This window comes from Coptis chinensis, chromosome 8 (genome assembly GCF_015680905.1).
Source record: "Coptis chinensis isolate HL-2020 chromosome 8, ASM1568090v1, whole genome shotgun sequence".
Lineage (NCBI taxonomy): Eukaryota > Viridiplantae > Streptophyta > Magnoliopsida > Ranunculales > Ranunculaceae > Coptis > Coptis chinensis.
The window spans coordinates 46,618,315-46,640,692 of NC_141463.1; the positions used below are offsets into that span (position 1 = coordinate 46,618,315).

General features: G+C 37.0%; 1 protein-coding gene across 31 annotated transcripts; it reads right to left on the reverse strand.

Moving 5' to 3' along the window:
* Positions 1-339: 339 nt before the first annotated feature.
* LOC147481674 (uncharacterized) lies at positions 340-21,996 on the reverse strand. Of its 31 annotated transcripts, none has more exons than XR_015205349.1 (16): positions 21,856-21,996; positions 21,593-21,661; positions 21,369-21,488; positions 21,197-21,267; positions 20,821-20,912; positions 20,196-20,255; positions 19,520-19,694; positions 18,867-19,006; positions 6,403-17,293; positions 6,183-6,327; positions 4,311-4,612; positions 4,156-4,221; positions 2,620-2,668; positions 2,463-2,528; positions 1,123-1,214; positions 340-493 (listed from the first exon to the last, which is right to left on the reverse strand). XR_015205349.1 is itself a non-coding variant. In XM_086578348.1 (16 exons), exons 9-14 carry the CDS (start codon positions 5,794-5,796, stop codon positions 2,478-2,480), a joined length of 348 nt encoding a protein of 115 aa, XP_086434474.1. In that variant the 5' UTR covers positions 5,797-5,855; positions 6,183-6,327; positions 6,403-6,474; positions 18,867-19,006; positions 19,520-19,694; positions 20,196-20,255; positions 20,821-20,912; positions 21,197-21,267; positions 21,369-21,508; the 3' UTR covers positions 340-493; positions 1,123-1,214; positions 2,463-2,477. The 31 variants fall into 31 exon arrangements, 8 of the variants coding, with proteins under 8 accessions (XP_086434474.1, XP_086434473.1, XP_086434476.1 ...); XM_086578348.1 differs by lacking the exons at positions 21,593-21,661; positions 21,856-21,996 and adding an exon at positions 5,782-5,855 and having other exon boundaries at positions 4,156-4,186; positions 4,311-4,421; positions 4,514-4,604; positions 6,403-6,474; positions 21,369-21,508; XM_086578347.1 differs by lacking the exons at positions 21,593-21,661; positions 21,856-21,996 and adding an exon at positions 5,782-5,855 and having other exon boundaries at positions 4,156-4,186; positions 4,311-4,421; positions 4,514-4,604; positions 21,369-21,508.
* Positions 21,997-22,378: the final 382 nt, after the last annotated feature.

Genomic DNA, 22,378 nt, shown 5'->3' on the forward strand with positions numbered 1-22,378 from the left:
TAAAATAAAAGACTTGAATGACCAATAGCTTTTTGGTTTGCAACAAAGGGTCGTGTCATTTATATAAATTTCAGTAAGGTACTACGTCCATAAGCATTATCATGCAAATGATAAAACAACATAAATTTCTTACCCTGCCAGCTCAGCTCCAGAGTTTGTGTGAAAACTATTAATCAACATAGCGGTGGCTGTCCCACTGGGGTATGTAAGCTTGTAATCCATAACCATCACCTGTAACATAATAAAAACACACAAAGATGTAATAGTGACGATCAAATGTCATAGCATATGAAAGCATCACAAGATATATATATATATATATACCTTACTTTTACAAGGCTAAACAAGCCAAGAAAACTAACAACAAACATGAACCCAATCATCCACCCTAACCCCGGATTCTTAACATCCTCAATCCGATTACCCGGATAACCAGGACCAATTAATTTATAAGTCTTGTCATCCATAGCAATCATATACGATCCAAATCCCCCTATAACACAAAAAAGCTCATCATCAACTACCAAACCATCAACATAACTAAATAAATGAAAGCTTACTTACCACTAAACGCTAACCCATAACAAGCAACAACACAAGTCTGAATAACAGTATTCTCTTGTCTGGTAAAAGGCTTAACAGAAAAACCAAACTTGGATAAAAAACTAGTCCATGACTTGACAAGAAAGAAACCAAGTAATCCAGCAGCAACATTGAGTGAAGGTATAACACCAACAGTGAGATTTAATTTATGTGTTATGACACAAAATAATGTTCCTAATAGTGCACTTGCTAGTAACCCTCTGATTGTTATATGTTCTTTCCATGTTGGGATTTCAACGGCTGTGATGTTCTCGGATGATGGGACAAGTAACGGTTCGGATATTTCTTATTGGAACTTAAACCAGTAAAAAATGGTCCAGTCCAAACCATTGTCCCTAACTCTGTAACTCCCAAGTAAGAACAATGTAAAACCATAGTGATCTCCTACTACGTACTACATACAAATGAAAATCGTAAGATTTAATGCACTTAACCGTTCTGACGATGGAGCAGAGTAAATGAGAGCAGAATAATCACAGACATATGCTTGTACGAATCTGCACTTAACAAGTGTCTTACTGGTTGTCTGAAGTATATGGCCACGTTCCCTTTAAAGATCAATTGCAGATCCCCGTGGTAGCTTGACGTCACCGTTAAATAGAGAAGTGAACCTATAATTAAAGCATCAAATTACAGATTAGCTGAAACAGTGGGAAGAAAAATTAGGAAAGTTTGCAGTTTCAATCTGTAATGTATTTGCTCACTATCCTGTTAAGAAATACTGAACAGACTAGTAGATAGTAGAGGAGATGATCAATCAAGAAGAGAGATGCAAATGAAAGGCTGATTAGGATGTGACGCAATTAGGACAGTCCTGAGGGGCAATATACAGAAAGAACAAGGCAAGCCAGTCAACTCTAAGTCCAACAACACCAGAGAGAAACAAAAACTCAGAGACGCAAATTAAGAAATAACCTTAACGATATATAGTTTAAGGGTAGGATACTAGAAAACTTGGACTTATATATGTAAGTAGGTTCCATTTAGAATTACATTTCATACAATCTACCTTAGATGATGAGCTAAGGGCTGAGTTTTTGTATAAGAAGAAATAAAATTACAGACAACTCTAATACTTTGAATGAGCATTCCAACTTAAAAAATTTCAAAATCTCTATCCTTGCCAGAAAAAGCTGTGAATTCACCAGTTCCTGTCTTCATTGAATTTCTTTTGCCATTGGACAGTTCTCTGGAACGAAAATGAATTTCTTCCATAACATTTTACTTTATTGGTTTTCGGAACTGGCTTATCATCACCTATACCGCACAATAAGGCCAGCCAAAAGAATCTCCTTGAACAGAAAGTCTTGTAATGAAATTTGAAATAGAACAGAAATAGAACAGCCAGTGAATTTCTTCAATTGAAAGATTCCTAGAAATAAATGTGAGACTACATGAACCAAATGATGATTAGTTGTGATATATTCTAATCCGCGTAATATCTTACCGTAGGTGGTAGTGCCATGTACATGTGTTTTGTATGGAATCCAATCAACCATGACTCGCATGGGGTAAAAGAACCAATCAATCACTAATTACTTGTACAAATGAAAAATGAGAGATGAAGACACCTTTGCCATACAGAGAAAAGGAAGCAGTCCAAATAATTCTAGAGGTAAAGGAGTAAAGGGTACTCCATCTATGTATACAAGCACAGATTTTTCTTCTTTTTCTCTCTAGTTCTTATTGTGATGAATGAGGGTCATCACATGTGTTTTTCATGCTTGTATTTGACAAGTCGAGAACCATGATAACTTGCCAAACCAAGAGAACTCTTCAATAATCAATCTCCATAATGGACCTTATACAATCAATCCTACCCGCAAAAATGAGAAGGTGATGTAGGATACAGAGCATACCTTAAAAGAGCAACTTTACTTAGGGAGCAGTGGTTTTCGCTCATCCTCGCTGATACGATGACTAGCCTGGAAAAAGAACAGGGAACCAAGGTATTAGTTCCAGATATTTTAACATATAACCATTTATCCTCGAGAAAGATAAAGCTAAGTTTCTCACATCCTCATTTGCTCCTGCCGCCATATTTATAAAGGATGAATCCTTCGACCTGAAATGAGAACATAGACTCGTTAGGGACAAGTAACTGCGCTGGAAGGGAAGTAGAAAATCTATCTCAGAAGGCCGAACTTGACACTAATACAACGTACCAACGGGAAGGGAGATTAGAATAAGAAATATTGCTTAAAATTACAAGTATGCAGCTAGCATGATGCACATTTTACATGTCTTTTTTTTACCTTACGAAAATAAAACATTTTGAACCATAAAGACTTGTCCACAGAACCATTTTTCCATTAACACTAATCCACTCAACCCGCCTCAAAAGCACCCAAAAAGATCGAAGCAAATGTGATAATTAATACCAACTCCAAAATTGCAGCTACTACACCTAGCTGGGCTTAAGGGTATGGTTTCTCGCTGCAGATTCTGCAGAAATTAAGAAGAGAACATCAGCCACATGCTCTGGGAATGTAACTGTGCTACATAACTGTGGCAGTGGCTATTTGACTTCTTGAAAGTTCAACCAGTTCTCTCTGCAAGGTATAATCAATGTCCCTAAACTTCTCAGCCCCATTCAGCAGCAGCTATGGAATTCAGCAGCAGCAAGCCTAATGTCCCAAATATGGAAGTCAAGAAATCGATGCTAGTTTGATGACAAGGTGATGAAAAAAGCAACATCAAGAAGGAAGTCATTAAAGAACTAAAAGCTGGAGGGAAGATTGCAAATGGGTTCATGTTCAACACAGTTGATGACTTGAGTATCCCCACTCACTAAATATCAAAGGTAGAGCACGACCCTCAAACAACATCAAAGAAGTCAGCTGGATACCGCCAAACTATGGTTTTGTGAAAGCTAATACCGATGGATCATCTGTTGGAAACCCGGGACTTGGAGGTGCAGGAATAATTTTCCGAGACCACAATGCTCAAGTGATAGGAGTGAAAGCCTACGGTCTAGGAATCACTACAAATTTTGATGCGGAATGCTATGCTTTAGTGTTGGCAGTAGAACTAGCAGTATTAAATGGATGGGTGAACTTGTGGCTAGAAAGTGACTCCATAGCAGCTACCCTAGCCTTCACTAGCGCCAAAATTCCATGGGTTCTCAAAGCACGATGGCTATGAGCAACTCAAAGACCATCACAATGGAGAATCTCACACATCTATCGTGAAGCAAATTTTGAAGCGGATGTTGTAGCAAAAATGGGAACAACTTTGAGTCAAGGCCAAGGACTTTGGAGCACTTCAAGACCTCCCTTTTTAAAATGCATAGAAAGTCCTTGCAGGATATACTACAATTTTAACTAGGAAATGCTTGTACTGATCACAGAAATCCTTGAGTTGTAAACTATATCATTCATTGATGTAACATTTTTTTATTATATTAATAATATATCCCTACTTGCATGCCAAAAATAAATCATGAACCTATATAACCCCAATCAAAAAAATCAAATGGAAAGCTAGCAATCAACAAAGTTTCAAACTTCATACTTATTAAACCGAAAAAAAAAATCAGCAGTGAAAACGTACATGGCGTACTTATCGGCTTGAAACCTTGGAACTAATCAGCAGTGAAAAATCTACCTGTTAACATTCCTTGAAAATCACAAGAAAATCATATCTATACATATTGTATATACAAGAAAATTACAGTTCTACAGGAATAACATTACTAGAAAAATTACCGAGCAGTCTTGAGCTTCTCTTTAAGATAGAAAGAAGCCTGCTTCTTGAACTCATGGAAGGAAGGTGTGCCCATGTTGTTATCGTTTTTGATCGACGTGTCGAAGAACGAGCTAGTTAGTCAGTTATGATCCAAGGTAGAGAACTATCACAAACACTAAAATTGTGTGAGAACTGAAAAGGGTGCTTAACTAAGCTGACTTACCGAGAAATCTAACAATCCTTTTTACTTGTCTTTTCCCACACAGCGGCTTCATATTGCTGTGACACCATATCCTAACAGAGCTTTCTTGGTCCTGCAAGGCTGGAACCCACCAAATTAGTTTCTATACAATACCTACTTGATAACCGCAACATCATTGATCTTGTTCCCTCCATTGACTTACAACAACACGAGCTGCCAAAGCTTGTTCACAATCCATATACTAGTAATAGATATAGAAACGACTATTCCAATCTTTGAGCTACAACAACCATCGCCAGCAAGAAATTTTGAAACAAAAATAAATATGGAAATAGAAACAAACAATCACACAAGATCTAGATTCAAACTTTCAAGCAGTAGGCTAGTAACTTCAAATTCGTGTTCTATGAACCGATATACAAAACAGGGGAATACATTCAACTTAATACAAAAGCATCGGTATACACAAAAATATGCAAAAGCATCGGTATCAAACAACTTCTGGAAATTAGCAAATTAAAAGTACCTTCTTGGTGGCTTAGACAATTTAACAAACAAAAATCAGACGAAAATACACAAACTTGAAGCTTTAAAATTATTAACTAACTAAATTTTATGTTTTGAAGAGAGAGAGAGAGAGAGAGAGCTTACAACTTCACAGAAGCTCACAAGCTCTTGCTTTGTGTTCCTTGCAGAAGCTCTAAATGGCTTGTTAGAAGCCACCTCTGTTTTTTTTCTCACTTTCCACTAGTGTCTCTGGGCTGTGTTAGTGAAAATAACGAGCGCCAGAATGGGAAAAAAATGAGCGCAATAGGGAAAAGGCAGTGAGAGTGAGAATGAAAACTAGCCCCACCACCTAAGCGACGAGTTCTAGAACTACCTCTACGGTCGTGTATTTACTACACCAAAACCCGTCCCCTATTTTAGCTTAGGTCAGTATACGACGGCCTTATGCCATATACGACGGTTTTTGCAGTTCTAAATTAAGGACGGTCATGACAGTCCTAAGCTATTGTCATTTTTTAGCAATTCTGGTGTAGTGACCATTAAATTAAAACAACTGATCAAGGTTACATACTAAATAAGTACTAACAACCACATATATGAAAGAAGTCTGAGATGAGAAGGAAAGCATCTTGATTTTCCAGGACAAAATCATTACAAAAGAACCCATGTAAGAGAAGTATGATTTTGAAGAGGACTGTAGGGATTCGGTCATGCAATTGTAAACTCTGCAAATCCAAACAGAAAGAAGGAAAGTAAAAGCAAAACTGATACCCTCTTTGTACCTTTTTCAGTACCATCAAGGCATCAAGGCATTTGCAAGGAACTGATGATCAGTTCGTTTGTTACATGTCACGTTCTATAGTAACAAAAAGAAAATGGGAATTGAACATAAAACAAAAAGAGAAAATAAAACACTCGTTAGTAAAAGATCATATATATATATCATTCAAACACGTACAAGTACAATAGGATTTGGTCTGTTAAACCATACTTCCATCATGACCAAATCTAAAAGGAATCTCACTTACCCATCTCTTCTAAAAGCTAAATAAACAAGCTTTCTATGACAAAAACTTTAAGAATATATATGAGAGAGAAGAATCATAAAGTACCTTTTTTTCTATTTTTTTTTTCAATCAAACAAGCTTAGCTTATTATCTCAAAGAAAGAGAGAGTGACTCACATGTTTGATCTTGAACTGATGATCAATCCATTTCTTATCAGATTCAGATGAACAAGAGAGATGGTAGTGGCAGAGAAGTCTGCTTGTTTGTTGATAAGGTATGCACAACTCTATTCAATTTTTTTTTTCTATTGTTTGTCATTATCTGTGAAGAATTGAACAAATCAGAAAAATTGAATAACAGCTAGAACTTTAAAGTTTTGAAGAAAGAAAGACAAACCTGGTTAATCCACCGAAAATTAGTATTGCGGCGGTGATGAATTAGTTTTGAGGAGTGGATGATTTTAGGGATCTTGAAATGCGGCGGTGAGAGAGAGAGAGGAGAGAAAGAAAGTTATGTTTTATATTTCAAAATTTTTCGTTTCTCTCTTTCGCGAAATTTCAAGCTTTTAATTTGTAACATTTTTCCAACGCTTTTTAAGCGTTAGCAATTAATTCCCGAAATTCACCCAAATAAAGCAACGCTTTACAACATTGCCAACGCTTATTTAACGTTGGAAACTTACTAACGGTAAATAACCGTTGCAAATCAAAAAAGGTGCGTGTTGCGAATATCCTATTATGGTGTAGTGTGTCATATTGTACCCAAGGGCCATTGTTTTCTAGTTGTTAAAAAATAAAAAAGTGAAACTAGAAACTCAGAGAAAAGTATAAGTAATGAAATTTATGTTCTAGGGTTTTATTTGGTTCAATGGAAAAATCAATAAAATTGTGGTGTTGTTTGGCAGCAGCTATTCGATCGGGAACTCTTTCTCTACCTTACCCTTCAAATCGTTATAGTTTGGCACTGAAACTTCTTCACTGCTTTTATTTCTTCTCCATTTTTGCTATCGGTTCAGGTAGATTTGGATTCTGGTTCTTCAAAGGTTCCTTCAATTATCTCTCTCTCTCAATCACCGGAGCATACTCATTCAGTTGTTAGGTGTTAGACAATCTTCATCATAATGGTTAATTTATACATACTAGTCCTACTGCTACCCAAAGACCATGACTTTACTAGAAACTTATTAGTACATTGATCGCTTAAGTATTTAATTTATAGCTGATTGGTCATTGGTAGCATGTTAGTTCCCTGTTTTATGGTGCTATTGCTATTTCCGTTTTTGTTGTTTCAAAGAGATATTAATTTTTTTTTCGTGTATTGATTTTGCAGGACTTCCACAAAGTGCCTTTACATGTGGTTTTTCAAGTGCCTTTACTAGTAAGTTACCCATCATATTTTGGCAAGTGCTTTTTCTTTTATTACTTGTCTTCCTTTCTCTTGCATATATATATTGGGGAAAGATAATAAAGTAGAATACTATAAGACCATGTACTAAAGGTGAGGTTTGTCCCGGGCATTGTCTCAAAGAGTTCTTGAAGATTGATAACTATAACTTGGTTGTTCAGTTCTTACTTTTTCATATGTAATGCATTTGCACTTAAACCAAGGTTCACTTGTACATCTTAATTGAACTTATTAAATGAGATAGGTAATAGCGCAAACCAAGTGCTTCTCTGTCACTCTCTCTTCATACACATGTTCCCGTTATAAAGGTATTAGTAACGTATGCCAAACACTACAAATATTGTACTTTAGTCCAAAGCGTACACTATATTTCTTTATAAATTTCAACCTTGAGATGGAGTAGACTGTTGCGAAAGACTAGTGCAAGGTTAGGGTGGCAGTTGCAGCTGGATGTAAACACTAGCAATTCTATGCATTCAGAGTGTGGGACAAGAGGCTCAAGTACTCTATCTCATTAGTTATAGTCAATGATCAAGCTTTGTTTGACTGAAAGCTAGCTTAGTTTTGAAATTTTAGCATTTCCTTTATATGAGTATTTGTTAAGGTTTTTTGTTAAGAGTCACATTGCTTTTGTTATGACAATGTGTTAGTTCGGTGGAGGCTGAGATTGCCCTCCAGTATGACCGAGCTACTTGATTGACATGGTTTACTACTTCACTTTAATATGGCTTTGCAGTAATTGGTTCACTCTTTACTTTAATAAGTCTTATTTCAACATCATTGTGCTTCTTCCTTATAATATATTTATAAACTGTTGTCATGAATTCTTCAATTGCAATTCTTAGAACCTCACTAGATATCTCATTGCAACATGATATCTTGTATCGCTGGCCAAGATGAAGCAGACTATCTACCTTTCTACAACAACTTTGGTATAGGTCTAACCAGATGGAGTCCACTAGCATCTGGAGTGCTCAGATTTTATGGTAGTGATTTATCTCGTCAGATTTTATGGTACGGAGTTTGTCCTTACAGGTTTCAACTAGATGTAAATCATGTTGTTGGCGAAATGCTTAAATAATTAATGAGTAACATAAAGTTGTTACATGAAGGTGACATGTGTAATAGTACATACAGACAAATGGCTCAAGTGTATTTATCTTTCTACATTTTTTAGTAGCTTTAAATACGACTGCCCATCTTTACAACTTGTTTTACTACCCCACTTCCTTAAAGAATTGGCAATTAAGAGAGCCATCACTAACACCATCAGAAACCAAGTGCCATGGTAATTTACATTTTTGCTCCATCAACATGGATCCTTTTAGTTTATTTACAAGTATGCCTACAACATATATTATGGAGCATTCTGCATTATTTTCTTGCCATCCCTTTTTACGTCATATTTGTATGCTTGCTTACCAAGCCTTTAATCAATTGATTGTTTTTTTGTAGTGCAACAATTCCGCAACAATTCCAAGGGAGGCATCGTCTTCATGTGAATCTACATGGGAGTTGCTAAGTCTTTGTGGGAGAATTGTTATTGTTGGAAGATTGCTTAGCAACCGTGAGGGGTACGGTACCTGAAAATGCGTATAGGATTGTAGTGGATGAGATTACTGTCCACCAGATGACGCCAACCAGTAAGTCAAAAGCTTAGAAGTTCAGAACAATTGTGGCTAGATTTGTATTTTGGGGAAATTTGTCTGCAAATGCAGTAGCCAACAACCCGTATTACAAATCGATGTTCGATGAGGCATGTCATGCCGGGCTTGGGGTGACCCCTCCCTCAGCTCATCAACTACTAAATTCAAAGTTGCAGAGGCTTAAAACGGAGTGCAAATTGTATATTGATCATATGAAAATAAAATGGTCTACATATGATGTCCCTGTTATATGCAATTTCTGGACTAGTCCAACGCGACAGTGCTTGATAAACTTCATGGTGTATTGTGATAGGCTCATGACTTTTGATTCATCCGTTGATCTATCAAAACACATGAAAGATCACCGTCACTTACTGAAACACGAGACGTGTTGTTGACAAGGTTGGCAAGGAGAATGTTGTTCAGACTGTAACGGACAACGAAGAGAATTTTAAGAAAGTTGGAGAGGTGCTTGCAAGATAAAATGGTATGCGTGCAAATAAGTTTTATTCTCCCATTTTAGATTCCTTTTGCAAATAGTTTTTTTTTTGTGAACTGTCTACTAAACTACTTCATGTACAACAGGGTATAACTTTTTCTAAACCCCGTGCGCGGCTCATTCTATAAACCTTATCTTGAAAGAGTTTTCTCGAGCCCCGTCGACAAAAGCAATCCTTGATAAGGTGAAGGATATCACGTCTTTCATTTATAACCACTCTTGAGTTGTTTCCTTTACGAGGGAAGTGTGTGGTGGAGACTTAGTCCGAGCTAGTCTAACTAGATTTGCCAGTAATTATATGGCACTGAAAAGTTTGCTGAAGAAAAAGAACAAGCTCCATTCAATGTTTACTTCCGAGAGATATCCTAAAATCAAGAATAATAATCCTACAGTCCAAATGATAATGGTCGATGATATTATAAATGACCGAGAATTTTGGCAGAATGTAAAAGGGATTGTAGTTGTATTAGAACCCATTATGGTTTTATTGCGGAAGGTGGATGGGGATGATAAACCGACTATGTCATATTTACACAGATGGTAGAAATAACAATTGAGCAAGTTCGGAGAAAGATTCACTCGCCTGAATGAATTGTTGGAATCATTAAGAGGAGGTGGAGCAACCAATTGGGCCACCCATTACACAAAGCTGGCAATTTTTTTGTTAACTCGAGGTTTATTTAACTGTACCATAACAATTGTAAGCTAATATGCTAGAAATTTGCTTGTAGCATACTACCTTAATATTGCCGTAATTTACGGACCTGATAGTGAAAATATTGCATACAATGGGGAGATCCTCTCAGCAATGTAGATAGTCATTAACTAGTTGGTCCGAGACCTATTAGACCAACTGACTTGCTTAAATGAATGTGAAGCTTATCGAGAGGCTTCTGGGGCATTTTCTTTGCCGGTTCTTGTATATGGAAGAACCAAAGTTATGTTGGGTTAATTGTATTGTTAACCCATTACGAACTTGTAACTGACCTATTTTAGTTTTAGTCTATACAAAATTAATAAATATGGTCTACATTGACATAGCTGATTGGTGGATGAATGTTGAAAACGGTCATGTCGATAACTTGAAAGCGTTAGCTATACGGATCCTCTCACAAACTACCTCATCATTTGGATGTGAGAGGAATTGGAGCACGTTTGGGTTCATACACATGATGAAATGTTTGTAACTCGAGAACTGAGTCACTGGAGGATCGAGTCTTTGTCCACTACAACCTTCGACTGAAACACAAGCATGTCCAACTTAAGAACCAATTCGAAGAAGAGAAAAAGATTTTGGACCCAGTCGATAATGACTCAGTTGTCCTATTTTTTATTAGATTGATAACAAAGAGAGAACCCCTGAGGTGTTATTAGATGAAAGTAGTTATCCCAATTCATACATTGCAGAGTAATCTGGTGTGCCAATAGATGGAAATTGGGAACCTGTTCCGGATCCCAATCCTGAAGGTAACTTTGATGCAACTCAATCTTCTAATAACATTCGACTTGATGGTGAAACATATTACGATCCTGATTGGAGAATGCCTAGTGATGGGGAGGACGATAATGCTAATAACATTGTTGATGACGATTACGATGATGATAATCATGCTCAGGTTCGTATCAGTGGCCCAAGTCGAGGAGGTAGTGGTGGTTGTGGAGATGGTAGTGGTCTGAGTCGAGTAGGTGATGGTGGTCGTGGAGATGGAAATAGTCCGAGTCGAGTAGGTGGTGGTGGTCTTCCTGGTTTTGATGGTAATTATGGGGTTTAGTCACAACAACAAACAGTTTCCATTGGTGGTAATGTTGGATCACAACATTAATGTCGCAACAACCAAGAGGTGGGTATTCATTGCAGCAGTCAACGGGTGGATCTTCAATGCACCAGTCAATGGGTGGATCGTCATAACAATCAAGGAAGGTCCTCAAAGCGCCCACCAAGTGGTAAGGGTAGAGGCACTGTTGTTGGGTCTCAACAAGCAATTGGTGGTTTTTCACAACGTCATAATAATATAGGAGTACACTTTACTGAAGAAGATAGATTTGACCATACAACTCAAAACTCTCACCATGGTGCTTCTGCCCAGCAAAGATTTCGTCAAAGAAGAGAAAGACAAAGGAGAGCAGATCTTACACAGACCACTGACTCTAGCAATTGCTTTTATGGGCAAGAGTTGTTTATTGGAGTCGAGATGTCTATTAAAGAGTTGGCAGGTCAATTTGGAGGATTGTTTTCTTACGATCAGCCTTATGGATACTCTTCTACTGGTTCAAATATAGTTGAATGTATTACGGACTCTTCATATGTGAATCCTCCAAAAGAATATTCACGTTCTCAATATTATGGAAATTGGAATGATCCTCAAGCATACTCTACTGCTTCCACCTATGCTATTCATTCAGGGGCTCCATCTGCATGGGGAACAATATGCGTCCCCTCAGTCTTATGGAAATTGGAATGCTCCATCTCACAAATATTCTACTGAATCTACATTTGTGATACCTTCAGAAAAATATGCACCTCCTCGTCAGTCTTACGGAGGATGGAATGAAGTGGACCAAAGTATGGAAGATGTTCAACTATTCTTAGACCATAATGTGGACATGCCTCCACCTGCATGGGGAACTATATGGGAACCTATGAGTTGACCCATTGTTGAAGAACCTGGGTATCCGATTATTAGTTACCTTAAATTGTGTGGCAAGAACTTGGATCAGTCAGCGTACAACTTGTACGTGGAAAACTTTAAGAATTGGTTCGGTAAAACCCTCACTTGGAACATGTATTGTACTGGTTTTCTTCTTGAATCTATGTCATGTGATGTCGAAGGCATTCAAGAAGGCCACATATCATTCTGGCAGTAGTCTTCTTTGTAATGGTTTGGAGTGTCAGCTTCTGTTAGTTTGGAATAAAGTTAGAGTGTCTTTGTATTGGATCTTTGGTTTTTTATCATGTTTAATAGTTTGGAGTGTCAGTCTCTCTATTAGTTTGGAATAAAGTTTGAGTGTCTTTGTATTGGTTGTCGTTTTTTTTTTATCATATTAGAGTTTTTTATTTAATGGTTTAATCAATAAATATTTGTTTTTATTCAATTGCCATCTTAATGCGTACATAAATTGGCTCCCAATTATTGTTTTCTTGAATTTGTTAACAACAATGGATCATTCCTACCTCGTCCTTGATAATACTTTCATGGAAATCAAAAGATCTGAAAAGAGTTTGAATAGTTTATAATTTTACACGAAATGAACGTTAAAGTTGTAATAAAAGTATATCATAACATGAAATCGGACCCACATGTGGAAGTGCTCGAGTTTGTGCCTTCGTTATGAATTGCTAGTCTTTGTTGAATGTCTTTTACTTTATCTTCTACAATGTCAGAGTTAATGCATATTTTCTCTATAGTATCCTTAATACGTTGTAAAATATTATTTTCTTCATTTCGTAAAACATTACTACCATTTGTTGTATTTATCTCTATAGTTATGAATAACACATCAATCTGTACCTTTAACACGTTCATTTCAAAATATAAACTATTCAAACTACTGTTGATTTCTAGAAAAGCATTATCGAGGACCAGTTGGGAATGATCCATTGTTGTTAACAAATTCAAGAAAACAATAATAGGAAGTCAATTTATGTATGCAATAAAATAGCAATTGAATAAAAACAAATATTTATTGATTAAATCATTAAAACAAAACCTCCAATATGATAAAAAAAACGACAACCAATACAAAGACACTCAAATTTTATTTCAAACCAACAAAGATGCTAACACTTCAAACTATTAAACATGATAAAAAACCAGCATCAAATACAAAGACACTCCTAATTTATTCCAAACCAACAAGCCAACAAAAGCTGACACTCCAAACCATTACAAAGAAGACTACTGCCAGAATGATTTGCGACCTTTATGAATGCCTTCGACACCACGTGACACAAATTCAAGAAGAAAACAAGTACAATACTGGTTCCAAGTGAGGGTTTGGCTAAACCAATTCTTAAAGTTTTCCATGTACAAGTTGTACGCTGACTGATCCAAGTTCTTGCCACACAATTTAAGGTAACCAATAATCGGATACCCAGGTTCCTCAACAATGGGTCGACTCATAGGTTCCCATATAGTTCCCCATGCAAGTGGAGGCATATCCACATTATGGTATGAGAATGGCTTAACATCTTCCATACTGTAGTCCCCTTCATTCCATCCTCCATAAGACTGACGAGGAGGTGCATATTGTTATGAAGGTATTACAAATGTAGATTCAGTAGAATATTCGTGAGATGGAGCAGTCCAATCTCCATAAGACTAAGGAGACGCATATTATTCTGAATGATAACATAGATGGAAGCATTAGAGTATGCTTGAGGATTATTCCAATTTCCATAATATTGAGAACGTGAATATTCTTCTGAAGGATTCGCATATGAAGACTCCGTATTATATTCAACTATATTTGAACCAGTAAAAGAGTATCCAAAAGGTTGATCGTAAGAAAACAATCCTCCAAATTGGCCTGCCAACTCTTCAACAGACATCTCGACCCCAGTAGACGACTCTTGCCCATAAAAGCAATCGCTAGAGTCTATGGTCTGTGTAGGAAATGTTCTCATTTGTCTACCTCTTCTTTGACGAGATCCTCGTTGGGCAGAAACACCATAGTCAGAGTTTTGAGTTGTATGGTCAAACCTATCTTCTTCAGTAAATTGTACTCCTATATTATCATGACGTTATGAAAAACCCACCAGTTGCTTGTTGAGACCCAACAACAATGCTTGCACCCCTACCATTTCGTGGGCGCTTTGAGGACCACTCGTTGATTGTTATGAGGATCAACCCCTTGACTGCTGCATTGAGGACCCACCCCTTGACTGCTTCATTGAAGACCCACCCCTTTATTGTTGCGACATATTGGTGTTGTCACCCATTGTGATCCAACACCACCACTAATGGAAACTCTTTGTTGTTGTGATTGAACCCCATCATTACCATCAAAACTAGGAGGACCACCACTACCTACTCGACTCGGACCACTGCCATCTCCAAGACCACCACCATTTACTCGACTTGGGCCACTGGCACGAACCTGAGCATGATCATTATCATCGCTATCGTCATCAACAATATTGTGAGCATTATCGTCCTCCCCATCATTAGGCATTCTCCATGCATCATCTGGATCATAATATATTTCACCATCAAGCTAAGTGTCATTAGAAGATTGAGTTGCATCAAAGTTATCCTCATGATTGGGATTCAGAATAGGTTCCAAATTTTTATTTATTGGCAGACCAGATTGCTCTGCAATATATGAATTGGGGCGACCACATTCATCTAATAACGCCTTAGGGGTTCTCTCTCTGTCATCGATCCAATAAAAAATAGGACAGTCTGAGTCATTATTGACTGGGTAAAATGATGTGAGGTCCATGATCTTTTTCTCTTCTTCGAATTGGTTCTTAAGTTGGACATGCTTGTTTTTCAGTCGAAGGTTGTAGTGGACAAAGACTCGATCCTCTAGTGACTCAGTTCTCGAGTTACAACGTTTCACCAACTGTACGAACCCAAATGTGCTCCAATTCCTCTCACATCCAAATGATAAGATAGTTTGTGAGGGGATCCGTATAACTAACGCTTTCAAGTGGTCGACATGACCGTATTCAACATTCATCCACCAATCAGTTGGGTCAATGACAAACAATGTAGACCATATTTAATAATTTTGTATAAACTAAAACAAAAATAGGTAAGTTACAAGGTCGTAGTGGGTTAACAATGAAACTAACCCGACATAACTTTGGTTATTCTATATACAAGAACCGACGCAAAGAATAGCCTAGAAGCCTCTCGATAAGCTTCACATTCATTTAAGCAAGTCAGTTGGTATGATAGGTCTGGAACCGATTGCTTAATGACTATTTGCATTGCTAAGAGGAACTCTCCATTGTATGAAACAAGCAAATTTGTAGCATATTAGATTAGAACAGTTATGGTACAGTTAAATAAACTTTGAGTTAACAAAAAAATTACCAGCTTTGTGTAATGGGTAGCCCGATTGGTTGTTCCACCTCCTCTTAATGATTCCAATAATCCATTCAAGCGAGCGAAACTTCCTCCAAACTTGCTCAATTGTTATTTCTACTCATCTGTTTAAAAATGGCATAGTCGGTTTATCATCTCCATCCAACTTTCGCAGTGAAACCACAATGAGTTCTAATACAACTACAATCCTCTTCACATTCAACCAAAATTCTCAGTCGTTTATAACATCCTCGATCATCATCATCTGGACCGTCAGATTATCATTCTTGATTTCAATATACCCCTCGGAAGTAAATATTTACTAGAGCTTGTTCTTTTTCTTTAGCTAAGTTTTCAGTGCCATGTAATTACTGGCAAATTTGGTTGGACCAGCTTTGACTAAGTCTCTACCACACACTTCCCTCATAAGGGAAACAACTTGAGAGTGGTTATAAATGAAAGACGTGATATCCTTCGCCTTATCAAGGATTGCTTTCGTCGACTGGGCTCGAGAAAACTCTTTCAAGATAAGGTCTATAGAATGAGACGCGCATGAGGTTTAGAAAAAGTTATACCTTGTTGTACATGAAGTAGTTTAGTAGATAGTTCATACAAAAAAAAAAACTATTTGCAAAAGGAAACTAGAATGGGAGAATAAAACTTATTTGCTGGTATACCATTTTCTCTTGCAAACACCTCTCCTGCTTTTTTAAAATTCACCACGTTGTCCGTTACAATTTGAACAACATTCTCCTTGCCAACCTTGTCAACAACACGACTCGTGCTTCAGTAAGTGGCGGTAATCTTTCATAAGTTTCGATAGATCAACAGACAAATCAAAAGTCATGAGCCAATCACAATACACAATGAAGTTCATCAAGCACTGTCGCGTTGGACCAGTCCAGGAATTGCACATAACAGTGACACTATATGTAGACCATTTTATTTTCATATGGTCAATATACAATTTGCACTCCGCCTTAAGCCTCTACAACTTTGAATTTAGTAGTTGATGAGTTGAGGGAGGGGTCACCCCAAGCCCGCCGTGACATGCCTCATCAAATATTGATTTGTAATACGGGTTATTGGTCACTACATTTGCAGACAAGTTTCCCTAAAATACAAATTTACCCACAACTGTTTTAAACTTCTGAGCTTTTGACTTACCGGCTGGCGTCATCTGGTAGACAGATGGTTGATAAACGTCAGACCTTCTTGGCGAATCAACATCAATATGCTCGGGATGCCTAGTGCTCTTCGAACGGGAAAAGAAAGACATAACGCCTATGCCTTTGCGAGAACTTATGCTCGGAATATTGGTGTTCTCTCTAGTTGGAGCCCTCATCGCATAACCTCTGGTACTCATATCTAGATTGTTGCCGAGCCATCTCGAACTCGTAGTCATCCTCTTGTGAGTCTTCTCCAGGAGGGTGTACATACATGGCAGCTCTATAATGTTCTTGAGCTTCGTTTTTTCATTTCTTTTCTCAATCCCAGACTCAACTATTTGTCGAAACATGTCTCGAATTTCCTTTCTACATTTCAAACATTTCTCAACATTTTTGTTCCCTCTGCCAAGATGTACTTTAAGTCTTGTAATGCCAACTCCAGCTAAAATCTTATCACAGTATTTGCACTATGTCCCAGTTTTATTTCCAAGGATACAGATAGTATGGTCCACCCGATATCGAATCCCTTTGGCATTTCTAACCTCGTTTAACACAAACGAGAGTAATTTAATGTATACATAATAAAACATTATTAAATTTGATGATTCCTATTTAAAAATACATTGATCAAGTACATAACTGTCTCGACGAATGCCAAAACAGTTAAATAACATTTACACTTAAAGAAACCAACAACTTAGATCATCTCAAAACAAATAAAATAAGATCCAAATAGTGCCGCTATAAAATAAATGAAGTCTCAGCCCTAATGATGCACAATGAACCTATAAGTCAAAATTGCTTAAAAACGAATTCTACTCTATCTTCGGGTCACCAAAAACTATTTTATGAACCTTGTCATTTGAAATGAAAACCACTATCTAAAAGTAGGTTACAAACAACGTACAAAACGTCCAGAAATGATTGAAGAAGCTCTTAACGCAAGTCTAATAGAGAGCTGCTAAATTGGGCTGCTAAAAGGTGCCACATAGGCCTTTTAGTTTACCCAGCCAAATTTGGCACCCTAAAATAAAAAAAACCAATCCAATCGCGTTTTCTGTTTTGAAGTGCTAAATGACAGTTTCTACCGTCCGTCTATTATTTTGTAACTTAAGTTAAATTTTTTTTGGACGGACGGCACAGTTTCTGCCGTTCGTCGAAATTTAACAATTTTTAACACGGACGGCAAAAACTATATCGTCCGTCTCCTGGAAGATATTATAGCAGCTGCTAGCGAATGTCTTAACTTTGACTGGGTTTTTGACTCCTTCCAAATTTAAGACCCTTTTAGCAACCCCATTAGAATGACATTTTTTGTGGTTGGGGTGTTATATTTGCCTTTAGCAACCCATATAGCCTCCCATTGGACTTGCTCTTAGTTAATTTCTAGAAATATCCCTCAAATTAGGTTAATGCACATAAAAATAGAACACGGTAGGTTTTCTAGCTGACTCGCCAATACAATAATTTTCCTACAATCATCCAAATTATACCTCACTTAATTATTTGAAAACTAAGATATATATACTTACTTTTTCATGTACAACCCGATGTCCCAATCTCATCCTAACTAGAAGTAATTATAGCGCAAACTTAGTAAAAATCCAAATATTCAGCACACGAAAATTCTAATGGCTATCTTTGGGATATCACAATTATTTCCATAGATATCCAAAAGCAACGAGGTTTTTTGCATTAAAAAGCTAACACACATAACTTACTTCTTTATGTTTTACAAAAAAACTCGATCTCATTCTAAATAAGCAAAAACTTGGCTCGAACATAGTGCACAGAAACTGATTTCTAATGCAATGGTTTTCTGTCAACCCAACTTTACGGTGCCATATCTATCTCCACGGGCATCGGAACGTGTTGAGGCCAATTGGGTTACAAAGTAGACTCACAGGTCTTACCTTTTCATGTTTTACCAAAAACCTATCTCTCATTCGAGTCATATCAAAACTGAGGTCTAACATTGTGCATAAATAGTTTTTCTAACTAGCAAAATTTTCTGATGCGTAGTATTTTGGAGTGCATATCTTTTTCCACCCACATCCAAATTTAAATAAATGGTAACAGTGAGTTTCTCATAGAAAATTTAGAGGTATACCTGTACGAGACGTAAACTATTTGCTTAATTTCCCACCCAAACAGAAGTAAGCCAAATGGAACTAAGGAGTAAACTTCATTGCAAAGTACTGACCACAAGCCGAAACAAAAGACAACAGAACCCAAACTTCCTCTAAGTTGCTGTAACAAGAAACATTTTCAATAAATTAACATAGAGAAAACAAAGCTCGGTTGAAAACTTGAAATGCACACATTTTAAAGTTGTTTAACAAGGAGTTGCATCCATGAAATTAACATAGAATGAAATGAACTTTTACAATGGTTCGAAGTATTCCTCTCTTTTAGTATATTATCTCTCTTATAATTTCTCTAACCACCAATTTCCTTGTATGCACGATCCCATTTTCTTTTTCAGTTTAGTCTTCAAGAGTCCCAAGTTTTCAGTTTACTCTTGAGTTTTGACTAGTTCAAACTCTACTTTGACAACACCCAACGCATGTGTGTGAGAAACCACATTTATGCTACTCAACAATAACTAAGCTAAAGCCTACACAACCTGACCCAAACCAATTTAAGTATTACGGGTGGTCACACTAGCACTATTCTTATCAATAATAATACCAATGAATTTAATGATAAGCATAAAAAAAAAATAAGTTCAGAGTATTACAAATGTTGTGACTGAAGTTATACCAGTTGTTCAAGCAGATGTTGCGTTAGCTCAAAAGGCCACACTAGTCGAAGACATTGTACTCGTAGCAAGTCACGTTGTTACAGAAACCGAAGTTGCTCCTGTTACAGCAGTAGAGGTAGATATAACTGATGGTAGCACCTATTATAGCAGCAACGGTAGGTATTGAAGCCGCACCTGTTATAGCAGCAGCGGTATTTACAGAAGTCGTTATACTTGTTACAACAATAGTGGTCGTTACAAACATTGAAGTTATGGAAATGGAGGCACAAATTAAATCTCAGATACTCTACACCATCTTGAAGTTGTATATGGTGAAAATGGACTCGCACACTGCCACACTTAACACATGGACACACGGATATGAAGACTTAACTACTCTTCCTAGTGAGGTTTACAATCTCATTGGATCAAGTATTAACATCTGCAGGGGTGACAGGTGCTCCCCTAGACCTCACATGACAATTAACTAATTAAGGATGATATTATGTTCCATATGAGAAGGCAATTACTATTATAAAACATAATTTTAAGGAAAAGTTGATATATGCTAAAGAATATTCAATAAAATCATAAATAGAAAGACACTCTCATACAATATTGTTCACTTAAAACATCTTCCTAAGAATTACACTAACATAATCTAAATAAATTGATATAGAGATGATGATATGGTACCTATAGACTTTGCGGGGTCAATATAACCACCTGACTAGAACACAACTCTAGAAAGACAACCTGTCAAAAGAAGCCTCTATTAGTTGCTTTGCAAATCCAAGTACACAATTTCAGCGAGCCAAAAATATATCTTAAAGTAGGCTAGCTACCTGCTAAATGATCCATCCATCAATCAATTGTTTGAGAGTTTTTAAATGAGAAACTACATGGGAAATTAGCCCTCCCCCCAAACATACGATCAATTTGGTTTGACTGGTAACTTTTAGGTCAAATAACTGAAAATAACACAACTGCCCCACTTAACTAAAATTGAACATTTTTTTCTTAAAAACAATTAAAGCAATTGTGTCATTTGCAGTTGTTTGACTTGAAAATTAACGGTCAATCCAAATTGACCGTGTGTTTAGGGGGGGAGACATTAATTTCTCATATAGTGTGTGGTGGGGGTACTAGTTAACCTTAAGAAGAATCAATCTTGAATACCAAATTCGATAATAACAATCAATCTTCTAATATCAATCTTCATATTATTCAAATGCAAATTCTATTAAATATTGAATACCAATTAAATTCAAATTCTATGCAATTCTATTCAAATACCAATCAATAGTAGAGTAGGAAACACCTTTTTTTCTAGCCTTCAGGAGTTCAGGGTTCGTTTGTGGGTTTGCAATCAACTCTCCAGTTTCTTTCCGCTACCAGCACCACCAATTATATCTGAAAATATCATGGATTAAAACAAAAACTTGTTATATTGTTGAAATATCGCGATATATCTACAAATATCACTGATATTTACACTGAAATTTATCCAAATGAATATCGTTATATTTATATGCCTATATTTGATTTCTCGATATTTATCGTGATATTTTGTACTATGGTCAGAAATACCCACACATAGTCGGTCAATATTTATCAATATATCTCGATATATCCATGATATTTGCAGATGTCCCAATGTAATATACCCCATAGATGGGATATATCTCAATATATACCTATAAATCAAGAGTCGATATTTTGCCATATCGTGATATTTTGTACAATGGAGTCTGCAACTTGGGAACAACTGCCACAAACACAAAACAAAACATGGAACAACAAACACAAAACAAAACATAGTAGTATAACAAATACACTGTTTCTTAAAGACTCGGATATTTTTCTTACCATCGTTATTACAACGCCTATGATTCAATGCACACCCAGGCTCACACAACATACCCGTCACCAACACAGGCCATTCCCACCAAGAATCATGACTCTTCGGATCCAAGATCGCCGAGAACCCTGTCCTCACATTTAAAGTTTTAAACTACAAGTCACAACATCACCATTCTTGGACCTCTTTACCAACATATGCTAAAGAATATCATTCACTCCAATGATATAACCTTTATGATTCAACGAGAGTCAAACGTCCTAAGAGACCCACCAGCTATTACCAGAAAACTGCCACATCTCTGTTTACAATAATTCAGAAAGTCAATAGTCAATTTTGAAAAAGGTAACTTCAACCCAGCACACACTTGAGCAGAACTAACAACTCAACTCGTACGTTGGTGTCCACACAAAATCTACAGTCTTTCAAATTTTGGATAATCCGAAAACCAAACCTACCCCCACCCAGGTAATCTCGAAAACGAGTTTCCAATACCTCAATATTTGGAGCACTAAGATCTACCACAGGAGGAACATTCATTTCTCTTCAACTTCCTGAATGTCTTCAACCACCTCTCCAAATGACCATCCGACTCCGTCCTTTCCACACCATTCTCATTCTCAGATCGAGTACTAGCACTACCTTCTTCAACACCTATGCTAGACCCCGCTAACACGCCTACTTCCAAACAGTTCAACCTGAAACACCGAATCGTCTGCGTCAATAGCAGATGCCTCTCTTAGGCGTCTTAGCTCTATGCCTCTATGTCTGAATGGGTTGGGTGTATCATCGAAAAAAAATATAATGGGTTGGGTAGGCTCGCAAAAATAAAGATAGCATCATTTCTCACAGTGATCAGTGATTGGCAATTTGTAAGTGCACTCTCACGTGACTCACGTGGGTACGCATATTTTTTGGTTCCCGTTGAGTCGTTGACAAAATATTTTGACTCTATCAATAATTTCCAACCCGTTGCTCCCGGCCGCAGTACCATTTGTCGTTGAAACAATTATTCTCG

Excerpts from the sequence above, each read along its gene's own strand:
- LOC147481674 (XM_086578350.1), bottom strand. Across the intron at positions 4,422-4,513 it reads AAGGATTGTTAGATTTCTCG|CTCGTTCTTCGACACGTCGA; the intron begins GTAAGTCAGCTT and ends CTGACTAACTAG. Across the intron at positions 4,187-4,310 it reads GAGAAGCTCAAGACTGCTCG|TTCCAAGGTTTCAAGCCGAT; the intron begins GTAATTTTTCTA and ends ACTGCTGATTAG.